This window comes from Balaenoptera musculus, chromosome 18 (genome assembly GCF_009873245.2).
Source record: "Balaenoptera musculus isolate JJ_BM4_2016_0621 chromosome 18, mBalMus1.pri.v3, whole genome shotgun sequence".
NCBI lineage: Eukaryota > Metazoa > Chordata > Mammalia > Artiodactyla > Balaenopteridae > Balaenoptera > Balaenoptera musculus.
The window spans coordinates 71,170,009-71,196,804 of record NC_045802.1 but is presented as its reverse complement, the minus strand read 5'-3'; the positions used below and the strand labels follow the sequence as shown (position 1 = coordinate 71,196,804).

The following is a 26,796-nucleotide window of genomic DNA, read 5'->3' as shown; positions in this document are numbered from 1 at the left end:
CATTTTTAGTGATGCTTTTAAATTCCTTGATGGTTGAGTGCCAATTCTAAAACTTGATTGGATTTCAAGGAAAGACAATTGCCTCAGAAACAAAGAAACTGAGAGAAGTGAGAGGAAAAACTCCTGCCTTCAAGCTTTCCCAGTATAAGCACTGTTGATGATAGAGGCCAAAGGTTAGTTCAATAGCACAGGCAGTCAATGGTGTGTGCCCAGCAATCTAACTACAACATAGCTATACGCAATCCGAGTAAATACTCATGTCCAGGCCAGAAACTCTTAGTAAAAGGAGTTAGTATGACCACAGAACCAACTGATGCTACCTAAGGCGACCTAAGACACAACTGTCCCATTAATACAACCACACAATTGTACAGAACACTGTCTTTGATTACGTGTGAAACTTGGAAGCAGGGCACATACTGAAATTGGGCTTGCAGGTAAATATTCTAGACTTAATTTCACATTACAAACTCAAAAATGCCAAAACCTGGATGTGGAAATCATTTGTGAACTATTTCCAGACTCCATAAAGCAGACGTGAAGAATTAGGTCCACACACAAACACACTACCAAATATCTATGATTTTTCAATTTTGCTTTGCCCGTATCCCCTACGTTTTGTGAAAGGATTTACCTGCTGCATTCCCAATTTTATTTAGTACTGCCTTATAATTTGGTGGAAAAAATGTACATATTTGACAATTTTTTTGCTTCCTTCACGTGTAGATTTCCATGAAAATTAAGTTAAAATGGAATCGAGAAAAGAGGCACAGTATAATTAACTTTCTTCTAAACTTATCACTAAGCTTACTTATCTGATCTACTTAATTTGACTTTAATTCTTTTATTTCTAGAGCCCAAGGTCCCAAGATTGTTTTCAAAATTAGTACATGTAAATATTTTCTTGTACCAAAATCCTACCCAGTGGATATGTTTTACTACCAAAGGATATTCAGAAATTACTTATCTGCTCTCATGCCAACAGCAATGCTTAAAGCAAGTTGGACGTGATCTCTGTGTACAAAGACCAGGCATTCACAGAGAACACCAAGCTCCTGGAATCTGAGGATTTAAAGGAAAAAAAAAGGAACATTCCATTCTGTTATGTTTCCTCATCTTCTTTCTTTATTCTATGGCTCCAAATCTCTTAGGAAGTTACCCAATGCCACAATTCTTTATCCAAAAAGAGAACCAAATATTAATATGGAATGAAAACCAATGTTTTAACATTCTGGTAGACAAAAATTGGTACAAATGAAATAGGGTAGATCAGTAAATTCTAAGACAGAAGATTTGAGTACAGTATTTAGTTTCCTAAAGTCAGTTGATATGGCCTGGGGCACAAAAACTCTCGTGTTTACATGCATATAACGGAAATTTTAAGCTGCAGAGTATTGCCAGCAAGTTGGTATGTCTGCTGTGAAGCAATAATGATTCTGTGATAACCTCTATTAAAACCCTGACAGGCAGTATTGTTACTCTATTAGAAACCCAGAAAGTTACTGCAAGAAATAGACTAAGGTTTTCAGTAGCGTAGTTGAACCTGTCAGAATGAAAGACAGAAAGAGAGAAAGAAAGAGAGGGAGGGAGGGAGGGAAGGAGGGAGGAAGGTAGGGGAGCAAAGGCAAAATTCACAGTAAATTCTCTTGGATTAAAGTTAACAAATCAATTCCTAGCCATTAAAAAAAAAAAACACTGTAAGATAGAAAAAAGCTACTCAAATTACATCTTTTGGAATTCAATTATTGTAAAATTGAATCCAGAAAAGTGTGGAGAAACGACAGCAAAAAGATAAAAGTAGACAAACACGCAGAATGGAGTGAAGCAGGAGCGACACAGGGTATGTGGGTGGGTGCTACAATTTGCAAGGGAATGCTATAAACAGGATAAAGCAATGGATATTGAGCATTGTGTTTACAGATTGACACTTAGAGAAAGAGGAACTGTTAAGAACCACACGGCTGGCTTGGTTCTAACAGTCTTTGAAAGAAGGACACTTTATCTAGTCTACCTAAAAATAGCTTAGTAGTGATATACAACCTTTTTTTAGCAGAGGAGCCGTTTTTTCCACACTCCTCTAGAAACGACCCCTCCTCGCCACCTCGGGGCACAGTCCCCGCTGGGGTGGCGGGGGCTGCCATCCTCACCACAGCCTCCCCGCGGGCCCCTCCGCCCTGCGTAGTGTCCTAGGAACATCAGCCAGAGCGGTCCTCCCACGGAGGGGTAACTGTTTCACTCCTCCACTCCAAACCGTCCCGCCATCCTCCACTTCGCCGGAGGAAAAGCCGAGGTCCTCGCAATGGCCTTGAGGTTACGGCTGCCCTCACGTGCTGCGCAGACCCTCAGGGTGACTCATCGCCTCCACGCTGGCAGTGCTGCTGGCAGGCGGCCCTGGGCTGTCAACGCCGGCGGGCATCGCCTCACCCCACCCCTCCCCCGGCGTAAGTCACCTCGCCCAAGGTCACCGCCTTCGAGGGCCACCCACGTCCGGTGACTGAGCGACACGGGTTATCAAGGCTCAGAAGTCTCAGCGCCCCCCATCCCCGCCCCCAGGTCCAGAGCCCCACGGGGGTGGGTCGGCTGAGGCTGTGCACGGCAGCTCCGCCTCTGCTTCTGCCCCGCCTCCTCCTGTTCCTTCCACAGGTCTTGATCCCAACGACACTCCCTAAAAATGACCTGCACACCAAATGCCACCTCCTGGCCTGCTTCCGGAGAACCCAGCCTGCCACGAAGGCCCGACGGGATCCGGCCGCCCCCTCCAGCCGCTGATGCCGAAGCTTCCTAGTCTCCCCCGCTCGCCCTGCTCCGAGCTCACCGGCCTCCCATGTTTCCTCCTGAGGACCGGTGGGCTCCTGCTTTAAGGTCCTGGCAGAGATGTTCCTTCTGCCGGGGACACACCTCCCCAGATACCTGCACTGCTGCTTCCCTCACCTCCTTCCAGCTTCGCTTAAATGTCACTTTCTAAATGAGCCTCCCTGAAACCAGAGAAAAAGATTCTAATCTTTTCCGGATGCATTTGCTTACCTTTCCAGGTATTGATTTCACTTGAAAGAAATGACTTCACTCACTTACAAAAGAGTTTGAAAATTACTGTTTTAAATACATAAAGGCAGAGCAATGGTTAAAAAAAAAAAAACACGGGCTCTGGACTCAGACCTGGGCCTGACTGCCTAGCACTGCCACTCGGAAGCTGTGTGTCCACCCCTGGTGGCCTCGGCTCCTTCATCTGTGCAGTGGGGATACTGATATTACACAGACTCTTAGAATGGTCGTGAGGATTAGTTGACTTTATGTACACAACAGGCTGTGAAAACTATAAAGGGGCGTATAAATACTGGTAATTATTGAGAGATGACCCCAGGAACCGTGCATACGAAAACACCCACTGAGAGTACATTTGCATCCTGGCTTAAGGTCAGAGTCCTAGGAAATCAACTTTTCAGCTCTGTTCAACCCTGAGTAGACTGAGAACTTCCAGCAAAGCAGAAACGGCTGGGCAAGTACCACCCTCAGGGCACAGAGCCCGCCGAGCAAACATCACCGAGAACCCGGAAGAGTTACCAACCGCTAGTCTTGTTACATGGCACAAAATCCTAATATTTTGCTCTTCTTGCACTGACTTAAATTACTTCAGACTTTATTCTAATCTCTAAGGTCCTTGTGAAAAAAAAAAAAGCACATAGGATTTCAAATATCTAGGTCTCTATATGATTATCAGAAGAGCTTTAAACTTTAAAACCAGCCATATGTCTGGTTATTTGAGATTAGAGACTGAAATCTTTTCATGTGTATTTTTATACACATGAAAAGTTTTTATATTTATTTCTCTTTCTGTGATGCAGAATAACTGTACTTGGCTTAAAAATAAAACAATGACTCCTCCAAAATCTCAACTGCTTTTATGTTTTCTTCCATTCATTTTTCATTTACTGGAGTGAAATGTCCTTGCCTGTAACCTCGAATCCACCAGCTTGACTGATTTCAGAGGGTGTGCTGGAGACCCACCCTGCCAAGCAGAGAAGACAGACCACCAAGAAGCTGGCACTAATGAAGCCACAATAATCTAACACTGACCATTACATTCTATGTCCACCTATTCAGATTTATTTGTAGAGCCCACTATAGTCCATTTCTTTATTTCTAAAGAGAGAATCACATAAGCTTGTGTTTAAAACATTTTAGACACACCATTATTAAAAACCATCATTGGGCTTCCCTGGTGGCAGAGTGGTTGAGAGTCTGCCTGCCAATGCAGGGGACACGGGTTCGAGCCCTGGTCTGGGACGATCCCACATGCCGCGGAGCAACTGGGCCCGTGAGCCACGATTACTGAGCCTGCGCGTCTGGAGCCTGTGCTCCGCAACAAGAGAGGCCGCGATAGTGAGAGGCCCGCGCACCGCGATGAAGAGTAGCCCCTGCTTGCCACAACTAGAGAAAGCCCTCGCACAGAAACGAAGACCCAACACAGCCAAAAATAAATAAATAAGTAAAATTTAAAAAACCATCATTCTACAGTTATACATTAACAATAATTGCACCATTTATTAAGATGATAATAATTATAAATGATACTATAGAAAGATAAGGAAAGCAGACATTGTCCTAACCAATTACCACACAGAATGGCTTTGCCATTTTATACACCTGTGTGCTATATCTGGGAAAATCCCTGTCTGGGGCAAGGCGTGTGTGCACGCATGTGTGTGTGTGTGTGTGTGTGTGTGTGTGTGTGTGTGTGTGTGTGTGTGTGTGTGTGTGTGTGTGTGTGTGTGTGTGTGTGTGTGTGTGTGTGTGTGTGTGTGTGTGTGTCCCCTTGGGAAAGTCAGCTATATCAGATCATCCAGGTTCTTTGTTAAAGCAATAATAATCACTAGAAATTGCCTTCCCTTTCCAAGTCCTCCTCTGAGGATATCATGCACTCCTCCAATTTTTCTTCATAGCTTTATACAACTTAATATTCAGGCTAGGGAAACTGGAAATCTCCTCCAGGTTAAACAACTCCTTAAATCTATCTACAAATTTATTTTCCTTCTCCAACCTGAATTTCATGACCCAGAGGATGACGGTGGTTTCTTTGCACAGATGGTCAAAGGTAATGAGGAGTTCTTCCAGAAATGGATGAGCATAGACAACATCGGCCGCCAGGATGTAGTCAAAGTTGCTGGAAGCCTTGGGAAAGTTCTTGTCTAAAGCTACACCCCAGGAGAGCTCTTTAACCTGAGGCAAATGCTTACATTTCATTTTGGTGTTTCGGGAAATATTATATTGCAGGTTTCCAAGTAACTCAGGTAAATCTGTGGCAGTCACGTGCGCACCTGGGAAACAAAGGACAGTAGGAAAAGTAACCTTCATGGGATAAGGTAAAGCAATTAGGTTTCAAGCCACCATGCACTTTGAAATTCTGCACAAATGCTAACCTCATGTCAAGGACTGGTCAGTACACACACACAGGAGGGAAATCCCTTCAAAATGGATGCTAAGGCACCTTTATGCCTCCCCTTAAAAACAATTAGATTCCCCAGGCACTTCTGCACTCTGTTGCACTTTTCTGTTCTCCTGGTTTTTTGCCTGTCTTGTTTTGTTATTGTTGCTGTTATTTTCTATTTATCTACTTAAAAAATCAAGAGAAAGGGAAATTCAAAGTATTTGGTACCCTCACTGGAACAATCAGATGTCACAATTGAAAGATGAAAGGGTTCTTCACTAAAAGAAGTCTGAGCCCCAGTCATGTGAGACCAAACGGGTGTATATAACACTGGGCGTCCTATCGTTGACCAGGAAGTGCTCAAGTGTAAGAAATGGAGGGAAGAGAGAAGACTTTTCAATGTCATTACACGGAAAGTATCAGGACACCCATGTTCATGGCACGTTTTCAGCTTGACCCCATTATAAGTCTGTCTCTTCCCATTAAGAGATGTTAAAACCTAGCTACAACCCACATACAGTGCTCATACAACCAAAGATCATAGACACAGGACAGAATGCTCAGATGAAGAAGATATAAGCAATCCCAGAGGTAAAAGTGAATACTGGTGGTCATTGTCAGGAAGAAATCAGAGAGCAAAAACCAATAAAATTTGGCCCTTAAAGTGAACTTTGAGCAGTAGCAGAGCCTGAAAACAATGTGTAAATAAGCCTAGGACTGGCTGATTCTACATCATCAGACATGAAAGCAGAACTGGAAGGGAAGTCTAGTTCAGCCCAGACCGGTTTAGAGCCCATTCTTCACCCAAGATGGCAAGTTTCTCTGGCCACTGACTGTATTTTCTGGAAAATATTAAAATGGGAGGAAAATAAGCATTTCACTGGTAGAAATTCATATCACAGAGATATGAATCTCTACATTCTAGTGGGGTGGGTGGGTCTATCATTTTCCACAAATCTTTTTAAAATCCCAAGAGAAGGAATGACCCCCTCTGTCCCCCGATCCTGCCCATAGGAAGAGAAACTATCTGACTATTAAGATCTTTGTGTCTAGAGAGGTAAATATCATCACTGACTAAACAAAGTTTCCACCTTTTGATATTTGTTTCAAGTTATAGGAGCAGACCAAAAGGATCAAACCATAATTCAAAAAGACACACGCACCCCAATGTTCATTGCAGCACTATTTACAATAGCCAGGTCCTGGAAGCAACCTAGGTGTCCACTGACAGATGAATGGATAAAGAAGATGTGGTACATATGTACAATGTAATATTACTCAGCCATAAAAAGGAATGAAATCGGGTCATTTGTAGAGATGTGAATGGACCTAGAGTCTGTCATACAGAGTGAAGCAAGCGAGAAAGGGAAAAACAAATATCGTATATTAACGCATGTATGTGGAATCTAGAAAAACGGTACAGGTGAACCTAGTTCCAGGGCAGGAATAGAGACATAGATGTAGAGAACAGACATGTGGACACAGTGGGGAAGGGGAGGGTGGGATGAATTGGGGGATTAGCTTTGACATAAATACACTACCATGTGTAAAATAAATAGTTAGTGGGAACCTGCACTATAGCACAGGGAGCTCAGCTCAGTGCTCTGTGATGACCTAGATGGGTCGGATGGGGGGCAGGGAGGTCCAAGAGGGAGAAGATATATGTATACGTATAGCTGATTCACTTTGATGTACAGCAGAAACTAACACATTGTAAAGCAATTATACCCCAATAAAAAAATATTTTTTAATTCTTTTTAATGAATGAACGACTTCCCAAAACACAGATTCTGCTCTTAAATGAGGAAGTCTTCAGGTATAAATCCAATGCCTCTGCCACAGTCCATACTAAATGGAATGGTGACTTTAGAAAGCAGTATCAGGACAGAGCAATCTAAAAAATATATTTGGAGAGGACTTCAAGGGTCTTATATTTCCCCAGTGTTTAGAAAGTTGTAAATTGCTAAATCGTGAATTCCTCTCAAGATTTTAGAGTGGCAAGTGTGCACTTCTGAAGATCAAGGAAATCAAGACAGATTTGGGTAGCACACATCAGAGAAGGCAGCTAAATTAAGGCCGTGAAATAGATAACAACAACAAAAAAGACTGAACTGAAGCAGGCTCAGGCATACATAGAGACAATCACACATTTAGTTGGAAAAGAAGATGCTGGTGAAAGAACAAGGGATTGCAAAAGAAAAATGGAAATAACTGAGAAAATTAATTGATGGACAAATGCCTAAACTTAGAAGCAGACGTGATTTCTCATACTCTTTCTCTATTCTAACAGATGCTTTTTCATAAAAGCATAGGACTTCAAAACCCAAAAGGAATATACAAGTACATGGGAATGTTGAAATGGGGCTAACATTTAAATAAAGATCGTCTGAGTCCGCACAGTCAGCTCTGCCTATGCCTAGTATTTCACACGCCCTCCAGCAGTCGGGATGCTGGGGTACACATCCCAGTTAGCCAGGATAAAAATCCAGCTTCCCAGAAAACCAAACGGGTGACTTTAACATCAGTTTCCTGATAAAGCCCATTCAACAAATTAAGGGGTTAAAAACAGGCCCAGGTCATAGTAAACTGGATAGTAAAAGCAACTAATGATACAGGATCATGGGATTCTCTGACCCCACTCAATCAAAAACAGCTGCTTACCAAGTAAACTCGCCACGATGGAGACTAACCCTGTTCCAGCTCCAATTTCAATCACATTTTTGTCAACCATGTTATACTGCTTTACATTTGTTTCCAGGAAATAGCATAGAACAAGGGCCTATGAAAATTCAAAAAAAGAAAAAAAGTAGTGCTTGGCAAGTAATCACAGAAAGTAAAATTAAACTCTATTAGATAAATACCCCACGAACGCTATGATACGTACGTGAGCCCATGTGAGTGCATGTGTACATACATACACATCACTACCGAAAATTATCCACAGAAGTACATCCTTCAATACGTTCAACACTTAGGATAGGAAAAGTCCTTGGGGATTGTTGGGGAGAAAAGAGAACTAAGAATATAGAGTTCAGTTACTTAGGCTTGATTATCCTTAAAGGAAGCAACTTCCAATAATAAGTCATTTTAAAGAAGTGTGTGGGGCTTCCCTCGCGGTGCAGTGGTTAAGAATCCGCCTGCCAATGCAGGGGACACGGGTTTGAGCCCTGGTCCGGGAAGATCCCACATGCCGCAGAACAACTAAGCCCATGCGCCACAACTACTGAGCCTGCACTCTAGAGCCCGCGAGCCACAACTACTGAGCCCGCATGCCGCAACTACTGAAGCCCGCGTGCCTAGAGCCCATGCTCCACAACAAGAGAAGCCACCGCAATGAGAAGCCCATGCACGGCAACGAAGAGTAGCCCCTGCTCGTCGCAACTAGAGAAAGCCTGTGCGCAGCAACAAAGACCCAACGCAGCCAAAAGTAAATAAATTTATAAAAGAAAAAAAAAGAAGTGGGTGTTTGGGATTGAGGCAGACAGTGAGGGGCGGGGGTCTGCACCCTTCATAGGACAATTGATAAATAAGTGGTGGCCTTTAGAATATTCTGCCTGTTGAAACTGAAACGGATTTCATTATAATTGTTTAACTCAAATGGAACCAGTTAAATGGGAAATTAAAATGTTTACTATTCTAAACTTCTGTGACTTATGGTCACAAAAAACTGAAGGTGTAAACAACACTCTTTATTAACGCTACAAATCAGAAATAGAATTCATTGGTAAAAGCATCTTCCCAATTTCGTGATTTCTAAATTTTAGTGTTGTTTGAGGTCACAAAAGAGAACCATGGAGCCTCCTTTCTCCTTCCAAACAGTATATAATAACGAACAACACTGGATGAGAACTCATTGAAATGCAGCAAACTTTGTATGAATTCATACCGATGGCCAAACAATAGCACCGTAACAATCCATGGCTTCAGTAATCCGAATCTCATGACCAACGAAATGAAATCCCTCCCAGGAGATGGCTGTTACAAAAGCTGGAACAAAACACCTCTGCATGATCTCTGCAACCACTTTCCTGTCATCATCGGCTTCTCTGTTCTCTGAAAGGAGGGACAAAAAAAAAAAAGGCAGTGGTTGTGGTACTAAACCATAGCGAAGGAGAGCCGGATGGAGGTGCAGCATCTCTACTTATGCTAAGTTGCTTCTGAATAGGCACTGATTTTAGGTGCAACATAATAATAGTAAGGTAAGCTATTTGAAAATAACTCCTAACAGAAGCTAATATTTCATACATCAGGATAGCAACATCCTGCTGATTTTCACTGAGGCTGAAATCACCATTAGACATTTCTGCAATGCTATGTGAAATAAACAATAACTGACATACTTTTTTAAAAAGCAATGTATTTTAAAGGCTACCAATCTATTCATAGAGCAAAAGAAAGATTGGTGATGGAATCTAAGATCTCAACTATTCGTATTGGCTACACAGTGCGATTCCAGTTATTTCAATAATGGAATAGTAGCAGATCCTTTATGACCTGCCTTTATCCAGACAAAAGACATTTGATACCACCCAACAATATACCCTTGTATTATTTTATTATTACTTATTTTATATTATTATTTGGTGACAACTCATGGCATCTTAACATCCACAATATCGCGTATGTTTCATAAGCAACATCAACCACCAATTACTGAGCACATACTTCACAGGCCAGACCACGGCAGATACGTATGTAATATTTCTCGTAATTTTTGCAACAACTTTGTGAGGTAGGCATTATTATTTGCACTTTTACAGATAATGAAACTAAGACTCAGAGGGCTTTGTCAGCTTGACCAAGCTCATGCAAATTGTAAATGAAGGAGCCAAAATTTGAGCTCCTTTTTGGTAGCTCCAAAGCCCCTCTCTGCACTATTAAAAAGCTATGATATAATTTTTAAAAATCCAATTGTCTCTAAGAATTCAGAAACTAGTTATGGAGCAAGATACACATCTCTCTCTCTAAGCCTCCATTTCCCTGTTTGTAAAATGTGAAAGATAAAAGAACCTACATCAAATAGTGCTGGAAGATTTAAATGAGATGATGTATATAAAGTGCTTAGCACTTTGTTACATAGAGCTCAATAAATTATTATAATTATTGTCATTGTAACTGTTATTATATTTTGGTCATGAAACTAAATGATAAAACAAGATCACCAAATAAACAAAAATATTGGATTGTGTGGTATTTAATTGAAAATTCTATAGTTACTTGTAGAAGCAGTGAGTAGAACGGTGGTTGCCAGGGGCAGGGGGTGGGGGAAATGCAGAGATGTAGGTCAAAGGGTAAAAAGTTTGTAAGATGAATAAGTGCTAGAGATCTAATGTACAGCACCATGACTACAGTTAATAATAATGTGTTGTATACTTGAAATTTGCTAAGAGAGTAGATCTTAAATGTTTTCTCACACACATAAAAAAAATTAAAGAAAATGGTAACAATGTGATGTGGAGTCTATGTATGTATACATGGAGGATAAATTAGAGATTAGAGGTATTTACCGCAGAATGGTGATATCACTGTGAACTGGGAAAGTAAGACTGTTACTCCAAAGAAGGGACTGGGAGCTTAAAGATGAAGAGGCGTCTTTGAACAGCCCTAGTTGGGGAATAATCCAGGAAACAGATGAGGTTACACATTAGAACACTCTGGCACATTTTCCCATGTCTTCCTCCTTTTCTAGTCCCTTACTAGCTTCTCCTTGCAAGAGAGGAGAAGCCATTCATCTGATTAGCAGCCTAAAATGTGGATTGGACCATGGTTTTTCCTAGTGTGAGGGGTAGCTGTGCCTTAAAATGTCAGCCCTCATGTGCTGATACCCCCTTCCCACCCCCCTTCATGAGGTAGGCTGAGCTGGGCAAAGTCCTGCCTCAGAGAGAACTTAACCAATAGGAGTATCTAGGGCTGCAGTCCTGTATTTTCAAGTAGAATAGAATCATTGCTTACATCTAGATGATATAATGTTACATGTTGGCCATTCTAAACACGTCTTTCAAAATTCTTATACACACCTCAAGGCTGAAATTACATTCAGCAGTCCCAAATTCATACTTGCTGTTTTGAAATATTTTTTAGTACAAGATATAAAAGATGATATGAATAAATGGAGAGAGGCTCTATGCACAAATGGGGTGACTTAATACTATAAAAATGTCATATATATTCAATACAATATCAATCACAATTCCAGTTAGCTTTTTTAAGAAACTTGATATACTCACTCCAAAACTTAAATAGAAGAATAAACATCCATAAAGAGTTAACTTTGCAAAAGAAGAATAAGAGGTAGGAGAATATTTGCTTTATTAGATATTTAGGTATACCACAAAGCCATAGTTACAAAAACAGTATGGTATTGGTGCAAGAGATAAATGGACCAGTGGGCAAAACAGGGATCTCAGAGACAAACCCATGTACATAGAGAGGGTGGGTTAGCTGCCACATTATATGGAGAAAAATAAAACTGGATCTCTACGTAAAATCTTTTATAAAGGCGGATTCCAGAGGGATTAAAGACCAAATGTAAAAGGAAAACAAAAATTTAATAGTATAAGATGATATCTTTGTGAAAGTAGGGAGGAGAGAAACTTCTTAAAATCTGCAATACCCAAAAGTGATGAATATTCTTATATCAAAAGTGAAGATTTCTATTCTGTGGATGAAGATTAAAAGTGTGGATGAGATTAAAAGATGACAGATGAGAGAAGGTATTCTACAATGTCTAAGACTGAAAAGAGATAATATCTCGAATATACAAGAAATCTGTATAATCTCCAAATTGACAAGGAGAAAGATAGTAACCACATTGAAAAATAAGCAAAGGAGATAAACTGGCAGATTACAGAAGACGAAACCAAAAAAGGCACAAAGCAACATGGAAATGTTCCAACTCAGATATAGACAAATTAAAACAAGGTATCTCTTATATTCATTAAACTAACAAAAATTAGAAGCTGGACAGTGCTGAGTGACAGGGGGCTTGTGGGGATGGCAGAACCTCAGGTGCCACTGGTGAGAATATAGAATGCTGCAGTCATTCTGGAGAGCAATCTAAGGTATTTTGTTAAATTAAATATACAAATGTCCTACAACCCAGCAATCCTGCCCCCACCCCCACATTTTTACACAAGTCCTTAAGTGGATATGCATGAAAATATTTATCAAAGATACACATCAAACACACTAGAATGGTTGCCAGGAGGGAGGTGGAAAAGGAAAGGAAGTAGGAAATGGGTAAAAGAAGAATAGATGAATGGATGAATGAATGAATGAATGAATGAGACAAAATACAGACAGATACACATACAACAGTGGGGCCTTTCTGAGATGATGAACACGCACCACGTAAGTAAGTGAAGGCCTCAAGAGACTTTCCAATTTCTCCACGGCACTGAGGCAAGAACGGGAGTGAGGGGTCTTGAGTCTCTGAGTCCTAAGGGAAGATGTAGTTGTCAAACTGTCCTATGAGCTCCAATAACATCATTTCCTAGCATTCGAGGAATACAGTGGAAAGATGGAGGTAAATTAAGTTTGCCCTTGTTGGAAAATTCCTTCAGTGGCCACAATCCAGCAGGGACATTCAGCCAAGATGATTTCCTGTCTTAAATTCTGTGATCCCTTCACAGAGCCCTGTCTAGGATCCAGACAGAACCAAGCATTCTCCAAAGGACTCTAATCTCACTGCGTGCCAAAGAGGGCCCCCCTCTACCACCCACTCTATCACCACCACAAACACTGACCTTTGGCAGAGATGCAGAGAAAACAAAGAGATGAAAAACGGATAGTCTTCAGCAAGAGCCACCTCTTCTAATATATTTCACTATATTTCTCCTTAAACCATGGCATGTATTCACATTCACAGGAAGAGCTCTAAGAACCAAATAATATTGGTAATATGTTGTATTTGAACTTTAACTTTCATTTCACTAGATTCACTTGCCTTGCTAAGATAGGGGGTGGAGGGGCAGCTTTTGCTCTGGAAGTTCTTTAGGGAAAAGCAGAGAACATTAATTGCTTCCTTGACCTTTAGCTGAATGTGCCCTCTTGGGCCTCCTTGCAAACCCCTTGTAAACGCAGCACTTCTTTGACAAGTCACCTAAGGTATCGGGGATTAATAGGTGTTAGAGTACACTAAATCCCAGGAGCATCTCCTAAAGTTCCAATCATTGAATATCTACAATGAATCCAGTGAATATCTACAGCTACCACACTGACATCTCCGACTTTGCACTTTCTTTTAGAGGTTAGTTGACCAGATCAGTGCTGCTGTCCCAATAACTACAGTGTAATAACAAATGATTCCTGTTTTTTCACTGTCTTTCTAAATAAACAGAGCTAGTCACTTTTTTTTAAAGAATTACATCTTTACTTCTATATGGAAATGAGATTAAAAATATATATGTGAATATATTACATAATCAAAAATGACTTACAGCCCTCCAAAATAATCTTCCAAGAGATTTCATGAAACAACAGTAACCACTATTAATTGCACATACACTCTAAAAGAACACAATTCTATCCATCATACATGGTCATTTGAAATTAGTCATACACCTAGGATGACCACATATCCTTTAGAAAACATTATCAGGCTGAAGAAAATTTAACTGACAGTGTTTTAGTATTCTCTTTTGCATTTAAAGACTATGTAACTACCACTCATTCCGCAAGAAGAGACACTCAATAAAAAATAGCATAATTTATAGCAGGAAACCAAAATATACTGAACTTGGCTACTTGAAATAATTTGTCTAGATGTAATACATTGGAGTTTAAAAGCAAATGTACACACACGAACAATTATGTCCATCTTAAAACTTTGCTGTTTTTCAGCATTAACTTCTATTTAAAGATTTTGAGGTAACAATTTTTTTTTTTGGCAGCGCCTCGCGGCTTGCAGGATCTTAATTTTCCGACCAGGGATTGAACCCAGGCCCACCTCAGTGAAAGCGCTGACTCCTAACCACCGGACCACCAGGGAACTCCCTCAGGTAACAATTTTAACCGTAGTTATTTATTTAAATCAAAAGACAAGCAATATCACCACCCATTTCAAGGTTGATGACAAGAACCGTTGGACAGGAATCTAACGGAAAGAGCTGCACTATTACAAAGGTGTCCCTAATGTCACCTTGTCGCAATAACAGGGGGAAATCTATGCTCCAAACATAATACACAAAGAGTGGGTCCCTCAAAGTGCATGCTTAGTTATTTGTTGATTATGGGATTGAATCTTGAGACGGTTAATGAATGAGTGGATATTCTTCAGTTTTTAGGTAAGATCTGAACAGCAACTTTCACCAAAAATTAACAGCATTATCACACAACAGAATTCTGATTTACACTTCTGAAGAATAATTTTTCCATACATATTCTCTGCTTGTTATCTAGTACTTAGGCCTCAGGACAAATAACTAAAACAAGGAAATGTTACACAAAATGTTGGATTTGGTTTCCCAGCAAGAAAATCAGAAAACTTCTGATATCTATACCATTAGATAAGAGCTATCTACTAGAATCTTAGAGTATTATTTTATTAATGAATTTAATATGGAACACAAATATTAAAACAGATTGTAAATAAAACATAATCAAGAAAGTATTACAATTATGTTGCTCTCTTAGGCTTATCTATTTTAATGCTTTTTTATACATAAAAAGGCTTAACACCATTTTCCGGCTATTAAATCTTTGCTGATAGTGAATAAAATCTACCAGGTGCTCTTGTTCTCCAGAGAATTAAAGGGGTTTCAAGTACGAAGTAAAAATTAGCAAGATTCTGCCACCTCACGATGATGTTTTTCTTAAGAGGAAAATTCGACAGTGAATTGATTTCCAAGGCTGGATTGTAAGAAGCCTTCAAAAATAGAGGCTCTGTCTGTATTCTTCTCTTTTATACTTTTAAGGTCAATAACAGCAATAATAAATGGAAGGGTCAGATCACAGAAATACATGAAAAGAAAAAAAATTCTTTAATAGCTATGACAAGTGAATTCAAGTTTCCATTTGAGGGCTGTCACGGAAACCTGTCTGTGAAATTTAAAGTAAAAACCCCTCAACGAAATGAAAGACACTGTCATTCAATCGAATCTTCTATTCAAAGATGAATGTCATGTGCTTCTTAGAAATACCTAGAGAATTTTTTTTTAAGATGTTAAAGATATTTTCAGATTAGTAAATGGTCACAGGTAAACCTGAAAGCTACAATTCTGAATGCTTCAGCAATGTCAAGGTCTCGGGCCCTTATGTTGAAACTAATTCTTGAGACATTTTCACAAATGTTTTTTGTCTGGATGTCCACATACTTTCAAGAATAAAAAGAAGCTGTAACTTTCATCACGTGGCTCAAATGATAGCTACAATTACCAAAGAAAGAAAATTCATTTTTTTACTGACACTGCTCAGGATGCAAGTGGGAAAAAAAACAGAACCAAATCTAGTTGTACTCAGAGCCTGCTGCTGGGATCGTACCAGGGAGAGACAATTAAACAGATGCCAATGAAGTGTGATAAGTGGAATAAAAGAAATATTTCTGAGGTGCTATGGGAAGCACCACTGCTTGGTCAAATCAGGAGAAGCATCCTCAGGGAGGAGACATTTGAGTTGAGGTGGAGAGAAAGGGAAGGCTGCCAGGCGGAGAAGGAAGGAAGCAAGGCCAAGGGAGATGCAACACTGCCAGGGTGTGGCGGCCAGCTTGAGAGCCTGGAAGGACCGGGGAGCTGGTGTACAAGCTGGCGCAGAAAATAAGCCTGAAGAAAGCAGGCTGGGATCAGACCTGTGGGCAACGTTGACCTTTCTTCTACAAGGTGAACAGGAGCCAATAAAAATCATTAGGACAAGAACTGACACAATCAAAATTGGTATTTTAGCATTGACTTCTGGCAGCAGCAGCTGAGGCTACGTTAGAAGCTAATGGGAAGACGTAATAATCTAGACAAAAGATGCAAGAGTCGGAAGTGAGGCAGCAGCCCTGGGTCTGGGAGCCAAGCGTGGATTTGTGAGCTCTTGAGGCAGTGGTAGACGCCCCTGTCGAGGGCAATAAGTGACGTTCAAACTTGACATTCAACCCTGAGTTTTGAAGATATCTGAGGCAGATAATCATGTTTGAGTTATTTTTATTCAATACGTGGAACATTTATTAGTTTTATCTAGCAGATACTTATTCAGGTTACGTTTTAAACATGTAAAACGTGTTGATGGATGATTTTCACATTAGTAATTATGCGGCTATAGTACTCCAACTATTAATATATTAACTCAGACTCTAGTTTGGTATGTTTCTTAAGCAGCAATAGAATTACTCAAACTTTCTTCTTCCTATATTGAGGCAATGTTGCTTATAAAAGCCATATTTTCCATTAATCCAACTCTGTAAAGATTTATGAAGATCCTTGTGAAAGATTTTGTGCTATCCCTAAGTAATACATTGTACCTGGTCCTGAAAAGAGTCAACTGACTAGTGGCTGGAAATACAAGATCATCCCTAATGAGCAGATTTTAAGTCCAGCCATTAGGTCTCAGTTATAGCTAATTCATTCGTTCCCTCATTTACTGAGTACATGGGAACTATGAATACAAAGATAGAGCAACATGTAAGTGGTCGAATAGAGACTTAACTAGTTAACTCAAAAACAGAAAGAGAAAGCTCCATGCCTCAGAGAGCTCAGGAAAGAATGACCTGAGCCTTCATGACTATGGGTTTACAAGTCAGATAAGGAAGGCAAGATATGCCGTACGTAGGCATCTACGTGTGCAGAAGCCCACTGGCGAAAGACTCTTGACCAATTTTCCAATTTGGGAAACTCTGAGACCTCGAATATAGGATAAGTGGGGGTCATAAGCATGAGATAAAACACTGTGTGTCATGCTAAGAAGTCTCGATTTTATCCTATAGGAAACACTGAGGCACTGAAGAATTTTAGGGAGGAGGAGAATGTGACAAGATGTGAATTTTTAAAAAGATCCTGTATCTGTGGAGAAAGAACTAGAGAGGATAAAGAAAGGGAGCCAGCCCAGGGTTGGGGAGGCCAGTTACTAGGCAGTTACAACAGTCAAGAGAAGAAATAATCAAGATGATGCTGCAAACAGGGGGTGAGGGGTAGAGAAACATATTAGGAGGTAAAACTCAACGGGATGTGATGGTGATGGGTGTGGGGAAAGGGGAAAGACTGGCATGATTCCAGGTTTCGGGGTAGCCGGAGAAATGACGTCGCCATAAACTGAGATAGAAAATACCGGCGGAGGGGCAAATCTGCAACAGGAGAATTATTTTTGAATGCATCTGGATCTGCCACCTGGCACGCTGGCTACAGAGGTGTGCCGCCTGGATTAAGAGCACGTGCTGCAGCAGGTTACCCTGGCCCCTCGGAGGCCAGGCTTTCCCCGGGGCTGCCTCTAAACCGGCGCTCTCCCGCCGCGGAGGACGCTCGTCCAGGGGGCAGCTTCTGTGGGGTGACTCCCCGCGGGCCTGCCCGAGACTGTCTCAGAGCTGTGATGCGGCCTCTGCCCACCCGGACCTGCAGTGATGCGAAGGCTCTCCCGGCCTCCTTCTGCCCCTTCCTCCTTTACCCTCCACAAACATTTCCTCCAATAAGTCTCGCGCATGTTAAATCCCATTCTGGCACCTGCTTCCTGAAGGAACCGAACTAACACAAGGCAGAATGGAGGACGTCAAGTAAGCAGTTGGAAGGACAGATCTGGGAGTCACTGTGCATGGGAATCACTGCGCCTCGGGTTAGTACGGACCTGTTCCAAGGCTGCAGACCCTGAGGAGCGCCCTTTATAACACACTGCTACTTGTGCTAACAGCTGGAGAGCCGCCGTTGGCAAGAGCAGGCAACCTAAGAGATTCGGAATAGTTAACGTGGATGAGGTTTTAGACGGTTTAGATTATAATGCAACATTAGAAACCATACACAGAGGAATTTTTAGCATCCACTACAGTCCTAACTTTAATCTGTGCATAACTAAGTGACATCCTATAATTCTTTGGATCTTCAGGCCAGTGTTGAAATACAAGAACTGGGCTGTGGGTTTGCTCCATCCTTTCCAAGCACAAGATGACTAAGTATAAACAGTTAGGACAGGAAAAGTCACTACCCTACAGTACTTGAGAACTGAGCGTTCTACTGGTTAGTGGGAGCTTTTCCAACAAAATGCAATCTGACTCTGTCCCAGTGGCACACACTTAATCCCCTTAGCACTGTGCCTATGAATATATTTTTAAAGCTTCAGCTGACTATGTAGGTGATTATGGGCTGCGTTTGTTCATGTTGTAAACTATTTTCTTGTTAGTTCTGTCTCCACCTTACTTTGAACTTCTTCCATAGCCTTTGTAATTTGCCAAATTATCATATGCAAAGTTGAAACCAAGCACTGTTACTAATGGTAATGATAATGATGACATTTTATTCATAAACTGCAGAGAAACTGCATCTTCATTCAAATCATCTAAATGGCTGGATTCTCTAAGTGATTATGACTTTAAATGTTTAGATTTGCAAAAAATTACTACAGCAAAACCGTACACGTTGAAGCCACATAGGCTGCCAACACGGGGCATACACCCAGCTCTCTCGGCCTAAAGGTATGCTCACCTAGGTAGAGGCCACCTGGTACGCCTAAAAAAGGCGAAAAACACGACTCCAGTGCTTAGAAAATATCCACAGTGTAAAGGAGAAAGAGAAAGAAGCCAGGATAATTAAATTTGTACTACAACTGTTCTACAAAAACATGGTAATAATTCTTCTAGTCTATGTCAAGAGCATATGTCTGCATTTTTTATCTCAAGACAATGGGGATAGTTATATTACGTAATCTATGCAAAGTCATACTTGATATTTAGGATGATGTAAAAAACAGTGGGTCAATTCCAAATAATTCCACTGGTAGTAGAATTCAACCTTAAATTCTCCTTACCACAAGAGGTCAAAATACATTATTATTTGCCTCTAATTAATACATCAGAGGGACCATAGCACAGTCTAGAAATATTTTATAGTCTAAAATCATTTTTCATGGAAGCATTTGTAAAAACTTTTAGTTTTACATAAAACTATTTTATCTCTCTTGCAATCTTCCTATCTGAAAAGAAATAACCACGAAATCACAATCATATATTTAGTGTATAGCACTTGGGGAAAAATTTATTCCACTTTTCCAGATTTAAAAAAAAAAACTCTGAATACCTAGCAAGTCTATATACTTGATTTATTATCTGTCAAAGTTATCTCTAACATATCATCAGGCCCACAGGTATAGGAGGGGACATTAAACATTATAAGAGATAGTTACAGGTTAGCAAACATAAGCCAAGATATAATATGCAATTGATAAAAGTCCTAGCTCTCTTTATGACATCAGCTAACACTGCAAAGGTAAACATTTACACTCTGTTGTTTGTCTTCTTAGAATTGGCCAAATTACATAAAGAAACATAAAATAATTTACCTTTTTGAGCTTTGAGATCCATTAAGCGATGAACTAAGGGATGGCTATATATTGATGCTTTCTTGATCATTTCTTGAAAACTAGGCAAATAATACATTAAAATATCAAATGGTAATAATTCAAAATGTGTGTTAAGTGCTTTCATATTTACCTAATAAAGTTTAACATCAAATACAGCAGAGAAAATTATATTAAAATATCTTATTAATAAATCATGATTTTAAAAAGAGTGCACTGAAACGCAATCTATCTAGTACAACCAAAATTCAGGGTCAGAACTTTTAGAAGCTCCTGGAAAAAGAAAACATGTTCTTCACCAGAGACCACCTCAGCTATCATGAAGCAAGGCATCATCTTTATACTGACTAGTCAGAGAGCAATCCTAAAACTTAAGAGGTGATTAAAACTTTGGGAGAGAATGGGTTTCATTCAGTGTAGTGAAAACCATAGCATTAATCTAAAACAAAGCTTCCTACATAGTAATAGATGCAAAGTTGCTCTCATCCGTGGTCATCAGCATGTACCCAGGGGCAAATAGCCCAACCACCAAATGGTTTTTTTAAGTAGCTCCTTCTTTAAAAAAAAAATCCATACCATCTCAGCAAACACATTTAAAATTAAAGAAATTCAAGTATTTTATGCCTCTCAAGCAGAGCATATCATGTGAATAAGCTTAAACAACCTGTAATTCAAACTTAGGAAAACAACAATTTGATGTTCTAGGTATCAGTTTTTGAATCATTTAATAATCACTGTACTACCATGAATTTATATTCACTCCTTTCTTCCAAGGCTCCCAAAACACATTTCATAATCAACACGTTTTTCTTTACAATATGCTCAGTAAATTAGGAGACAAATTATTTTCCCTACAGTTTACAAACAAGGAAAATCAAAGGTGACATGGCTAAACAGTAGCCAAAGTGGTCACCCATTTTGTTCCCAATTTAGTTTCTCTTCCATTAAAGAAAGCGGTCTTTATGACACATGCCTACCTGAAGGTCAACATTTATTAAATGTTAAGTCTGGACATACCTATATATACGAGTTAGCTGAGTTTCTAGAAGGTTAAAAAGTATAATCCACAACTCTTGCTTTGCTGATGAGACCTCCGATGGTGCCTGAAAGGCGAGCACCGAAGCACGCACTTTACTACTGCACACACCGGCAGCGAGTCCTCACAGAGGACTAATCCTGACAGCTGCAGCTTCACAGCCTCTGATCATACAGCAGCGAGGCTGGAACGTCCAGAAATAAGGGGGTTGAAGAAAGTATGTAGGCACATTCCATGTGAGTGTCTCGTGAACAGAGCAAGAGCCAACAGGTAAGTAAAAACTATTCCTGCAAGAGAGTGAAGGCTATCGGGGCAAAGCGATTATTTTTAACTTTGATGCCAGGAGTTATTTAAGAGTCCACAGCTATGACGTCCTGTGAAACGGAGGCCATGTGTTTTTCAGGTCACCTATCTGGGTGCAAACACCATTTTTAGAATCAGACAACCACACCAGAATGTTTGAGAGTGTGTGTGCAGCAGTGATCTGGACGCAGGGATTATACTTCCACAGTTCCTTCCTACTCAGAGTGAATAGGAAGGCTGAGGGTGTATGTCACCTGTGCACCTGCTCCTGTGCATTTAGGGCTGCATCTCAGAGTACGAATTAATTCCCCTGATCACTGAAAATAGCCTGAATAAGAAGTTATTACAGGTAATGAAATCGAGCAATATTGTAAAGTTAAACTTAGGAGTGTGGGTACAGCTTCTAAGAAATACTTCACATACCATGATGGACGGAGGTCACGTTAATGTACCGGACAGGACTAGTGGTCTGGGAGCCTGATTTTAGTCATTCCTGTCAATAATTAGCCTGTGATTTTTAGGCATTGACTCAGTGTGTTTCTTGGCTTCCTCATCTATAAAGCAGAGACATAAAAGGTACATAATATCTATTTGTGAGATGAATATGGTAGGTAAAAAACATCCTGGAAACTGCAAAATCCTAAATGATGAAAACAATTATTCATAGGCAGCTAATTCTGGGCAGAGGACACACTCCCTTTTTTGGGTCTTTTTAAAACAAGAATTAAGAATTATTTGGCACATAAAAACCACCTGTCTTCTCCCACAAGTTATTTAAAAGATCAAGAAACCTCAGTGCTGGATTTCCTAAGGGGCAGAATATCTAAATCAATCATCTAAACCGACATGATGACAATGATTATTTCAGTTTCATTGAACGGTTAAAAAGAAGTACACAGAGACTTCTGCCTCCCAGTATAACTAGAAAAGCAGATTTTACACACACACACACACACACACACACACACACACACACACCTGTTACAAGGCATCAGACAGCTTCCAAGGCAGCCAAGAATTCCATGCTTTTGCTGATTATTGGTGTAAAGGGGCTGAGAAGCCCAAGAGAGGACCACAAGAAAGGACACCAGCAGAGTTTTAGCTAGGGAGACAAGGGAACTAGGGAGACAACGGAATAGTGTTTGGAGCTGGCGAGGCTGCCAGGAATTGGGAGCCCAAGATCCCAGAAAGAAGGGACAGAGAAGTAAGCCTGACGCTCAGTACTGACTTTTCATTCAAGGTATTTGCACAGTAAGATGTTTAGGGCAAGAGGCTAATTTTCCAAGCATAATGTGGCTAAAAACAGAGCAAAGCTCAAAAGATGAGAGAAACACCCCAGCAGACGGTTAGTACCCCTGGAAAACTACTTTTTAGGAATGGGAGGAAACTAGGAGATGGAGTCTTACAAAGACTAGCCTTGCATCCACTCGGTCTTGATTAAAGTAGAATAACATTCCCCTCTGCTGCCTGCCAGAATACCTTCTGGAATCCTCTCCAGAGGAAGATGCACAAGATCCACAATCTTTTATACGTAATGTCCATCATTCATTCAAAGTTTACTAGTCATACCAAGAAACAGACAATAGAAACAAACACACAGGTAACCCAGATATTGGAGCTTTTTGACACAGACTTTAAAGTAATTGTGATTAAGATATTATAAAAAATAGATGACAAGAATTACACCAGAGAACTGGAATCTATAAGTCAAATAGAACTGAAGATAGAATAAATGAAATAAAGAGCTCCGTAGATGAGTTTAACAGCAAATATAAAGAAAGCAAAAGATTAATAAGCTGAAAGATAATTTTATAGAAAAAGTATATGATGGTCACCATCCTAAATAAGTTATAGGTGTCCCACTTACTTTGAATAATGATAAATTTGCTTTGCTGCTGTTTGTCTTTAACAGGCAACCTATTTTCTAGGTAATATAAGCACCCTGAACTTTGAATTAGGAGATTTGAGTTCAGGTCACAATGGTTTCCTACGAGTTGGGTGAATTTGGTAAAGTCAGTTAACATCTGTAAACTTGTTTCTTCCCTTGTAAAAGGATATACCTTGGTTGCAGGGTTAAGAGAAAAAAAGGTATAATATCAAACTGTTCTGTAAATACTGTATTTATGGCCTAAGCTACTAATGATTTTTTTCCAGACTTCTCTATTAGCATACAGACGAGTAAACAGGCTTTTTTGCAAACATAGCTAGGTCTTCTATTAATGGATCCGAATATCTATTTTTCCTCTCTTTCTGGATACATAGCCCATGTAGAGATTACTTTTCTGAGTACTCCTAGTATATGGTCAGTTCAGTTCAACAGGATGGGAGCAGAAGTGATTTTTCTAGTCACCATTAACGTAAGACATCTGGCTCACCCAAGGACTCTGGTTCTTTCCTCTTCCAGCAGGTTGAAATGCAGATGTAGCCGTGACCCGGTATAGACAGCTGAAGCAGTACAGCAGCCTAGGGGATGGCTGAACCTGGGACCCTGAATGACATCAAGGTGCACAACTGCCTTACCAGCTCAGACTGGCCAGACTGTTGACTAAGAGGTAACGTTCCAGCGTTTAGGCCACTGCATGTGAACATCTCTTTGCTACAGCAGCTTAGCCTTCACTCCAGCTACTGCAGTGCAGGACAAACGTCAATTACCTATGAAAGGCAACAAAATTAAATTTTAGAAGAACTACTGCTTTTCTACCTACAAACACATATGCAGAAAACTCCCAATTATAAGTAGCTTTGAGAAATGAGAATAACATGAAAAAGTTAACGTCTCTCTCCCCAACCCTTCCCCAAAAGTGTTCTGCTTTAAATACCTCCAGAGAAAAGAAGCATTAAGAAAAGACTTGAGGGGGCTTCCCTGGTGGCGCAGTGGTTGAGAATCTGCCTGCCAACGCAGGGGACACGGGTTCGAGCCCTGGTCTGTGAAGATCCCACATGCCGCGGAGCAGCTGGGACCGTGAGCCACAACTACTGAGCCTGCGCGTCTGGAGCCTGTGCTCCGCAACAAGAGAGGCCGCGATAGTGAGAGGCCCGCGCACCGCGATGAAGAGTGGCCCCCGCTTGCCACAACTAGAGAAAGCCCTCGCACAGAAACGAAGACCCAACACAGCCAAAAATAAATAAATAAATAAATGAAATTTAAAAAAAAAAAAAAGACAAGACTTGAGTTTATGTGGAAGTCAGTGTTGATTTTAGTAGAAAGCTGTTAGAGAAGACTGAAGCAGAAGACGTATTTCAAATTATGAAGGAATAAATAACGAGCAAAGAAAAGCAGCAGCTGTAGTCCAAGTATTTGAGAAGTGGGACTGAAATGTAAATATAAATGAATATAAATATATTTATATAAATAAGATGAATATAAATATAAATATATTTTCTTCTCGTCTAGGTAGGAAAGTCAGAGGAAACGCACATTGAGAGTGAGTACCGATCAACAGAAATCCTTTTTCCCTTTTTAATGTTGTCAGAAAGCATCAGACGTTGTATAATAATAGAAACATGAACAGACAAAGCCTGTAAATACAAGGAAATATTCAATGAAGTGGAAAACACTAGAAAAAGGTAATATATTTAAAAATAAATGTCGAGTTTAACGTCCATATTTTTAAAAACCACACAACAAAGACTGTGCAAATACTCTGAATTTTATTATTTCCTCACAACAAATTCATGACGAAATGTTAAGCTGTACCCAGTTAGAGAGGATACATGTGTATTTAGGCGTCTTTAGATTTTCCTCTTCCTTCCTCTCGTCGTACTTCTCCGTTTCCCCTCTTTCTTCCCGAACACAGACCTGGCGGTGACCAGGACGGGCTCTGCCTTCTCCCCGCCGTCATCGCTGGAGCTGCTCGTGGCGGCACCTCCGTCTCTCCGGGGAGCAGGCCGCGCTGTGCTCTGTGCACCTGCAGAGCTGACTGTTGACTCTACGGCTGCTTTTCCCCTTTGCACGTTCGCTACAGGGAAATATTCCTCATCCCCACCTGAAGAGGCATCGGATGACTGCGAGAGGTAGGCCTCCCCCAAAAACCCACCACATTCGTGCCCCCGTTTAGAATCCGAAAGCCTCTTTCTTTTCGGGCTGGATGACTCTTTCCATGTGTTGGTTGTGCCTCTCTTCTGGGTTTTTCCTTTTGCCTCATCGAGGAACTCAGAGTCTTTCTCCATGGCAACAGAGACTGCTTCTATTTCACTGGCTGCTTCGTCTCTTTCTTTTCTCAGCATACATGTCACAGCTCTGTTAAGTCTCTGGCTCTTAATACCCTTAGCCTCCTGTTTCTCCTGTTGAGCTAACCTAAAGAAAGAATCAATTCGGAGCTGCGTCTGAAAAAATGAAATAATATATAATAATAATAATAATAAATCAGACAAGTAAGTAAACTTTCTAAAGCAAATCAAAGAATTCCACCCTGATTACTGGCATTGGATGACTCTTTCAGAAAATACTAATTCATTCTCTCTCAAAGCCCATCTCTCCCAAATGAATGACTGGCAGCAAATGTTACTTTCAAGATCATACTTAAAGCAGTACATGCACCACCTCCGTCAACTAAGCCCTCCACCCACATATCAAGTAGGAAGTCCCTTCCTCAGCATTGAAAGAGAGTTAAATATTTTTCAGGGGCCAAATACATCATCTTCTTTTAGAGCAACACAACTTCATGGGGTCTGTTTCTAAATTCTACTCTTCCCTTCTTTTAAAAACATTGTCATCATATGATACCTTCAGGAAGAAACTTCACAGTATTATATATTAGGAGTCGTAGGAAATATTCTTGACTTTTGTTCAGCAAATCCACTTTCAGGAAGACATTCTTTAAAAATAGTTACATTTGAGAAAAGTTACATGCCTGATGTTCATCACAGCATTACATACGAAAACCTGAAAATTCAAGGTCTACTAAGTGAAGTGAACCAAGTTAAATCTCTTCGACAAAATGTAATCTGGCCATCTGAAACAATGAAGGCCATGCAATACACAGAAAAAAAACTTACCTTAACCAGTGAATGGGGGCTTTATTTATAACAAATTGCACTTATGTCTGATAATAAATATATGTGGGAACGAGGGGAAAAATAAGAGAAAATGGACGTAAATGTTAACATCTTGTATTAGAGGAAGCAAACAATGAGTAATTTTAATTCATTTTTTTCACTTTCTAATTTTGGGGAAATAAACTTATATTAACGTCTACAATGAAAAGGGAGAATAGTATTACAACAAAATTTATCTGAAATTAAGGAGTAATCAGTTACTAAGCCGACTAGCTTTCCTTGTCGGTGGGCGTACAATGTTTCAGGTACAGAAAGTCATCAAACAACACGAAAGTTTCTGGAAAGGAGGTCTACCTCAGTTTTTTGTTTGTTGGTTGGTTGGTTTTTCCAAAATTAACCCAATCTAATGGAACAGGATTTAACTTAAACCTGTATCTTGCAGGAGATGGTCTGAATTCTGCTGAACGGTCTACCTGTATGTATGTTTTGTGGCCTGTCTCTGGGGGGGGAGGGGGTTTCTGTGTGGGTAGGAACACACTCATGGATGAAGCGAGATGCT

At 40.3% G+C, this 26,796-nt stretch overlaps 2 protein-coding genes and 1 long non-coding RNA gene across 11 annotated transcripts in view; 1 reads left to right on the top strand and 2 right to left on the bottom strand.

The window, feature by feature from the left end:
• LOC118883999 (protein-lysine methyltransferase METTL21E) overlaps positions 1 to 21,132 on the bottom strand; it is a 132,063-nt gene extending 110,931 nt beyond the window's left edge. For 2 of the 7 annotated variants that reach the window (XM_036831244.1, XM_036831245.1), the window contains exons 1-5: positions 20,918 to 21,130; positions 19,883 to 19,962; positions 9,312 to 9,478; positions 8,087 to 8,204; positions 5,039 to 5,315 (exon numbers count right to left, since the gene is read on the bottom strand). In XM_036831244.1, coding sequence (XP_036687139.1) covers positions 5,039 to 5,315; positions 8,087 to 8,204; positions 9,312 to 9,478; positions 19,883 to 19,952 — 632 coding nt within the window. In that variant the 5' untranslated portion in view covers positions 19,953 to 19,962; positions 20,918 to 21,130. Of the gene's footprint in view, positions 1 to 3,882; positions 4,007 to 4,764; positions 5,316 to 8,086; positions 8,205 to 9,311; positions 9,479 to 10,932; positions 11,030 to 19,029; positions 19,054 to 19,882; positions 19,966 to 20,917 lie in introns of those variants that run through there. The other 5 variants (XM_036831241.1, XM_036831243.1, XR_005017162.1 and 2 more) reach the window with 5 other exon arrangements.
• LOC118884000 lies at positions 21,120 to 24,145 on the top strand. Its single transcript, XR_005017163.1, has 3 exons — positions 21,120 to 21,206; positions 23,644 to 23,791; positions 24,065 to 24,145. It is a non-coding gene; the product is annotated as an uncharacterized LOC118884000 (long non-coding RNA).
• A 709-nt stretch (positions 24,146 to 24,854) lies between these two features.
• ERCC5 (ERCC excision repair 5, endonuclease) overlaps positions 24,855 to 26,796 on the bottom strand; it is a 28,110-nt gene continuing 26,168 nt past the window's right edge. For 2 of the 3 annotated variants that reach the window (XM_036831227.1, XM_036831228.1), the window contains exon 15: positions 24,855 to 25,565. In XM_036831227.1, the coding sequence (XP_036687122.1) occupies positions 24,972 to 25,565 (594 nt within the window). In that variant the 3' untranslated portion in view covers positions 24,855 to 24,971. The remainder of the gene's footprint in view (positions 25,566 to 26,796) is intronic. The other variant, XM_036831229.1, reaches the window with a different exon arrangement.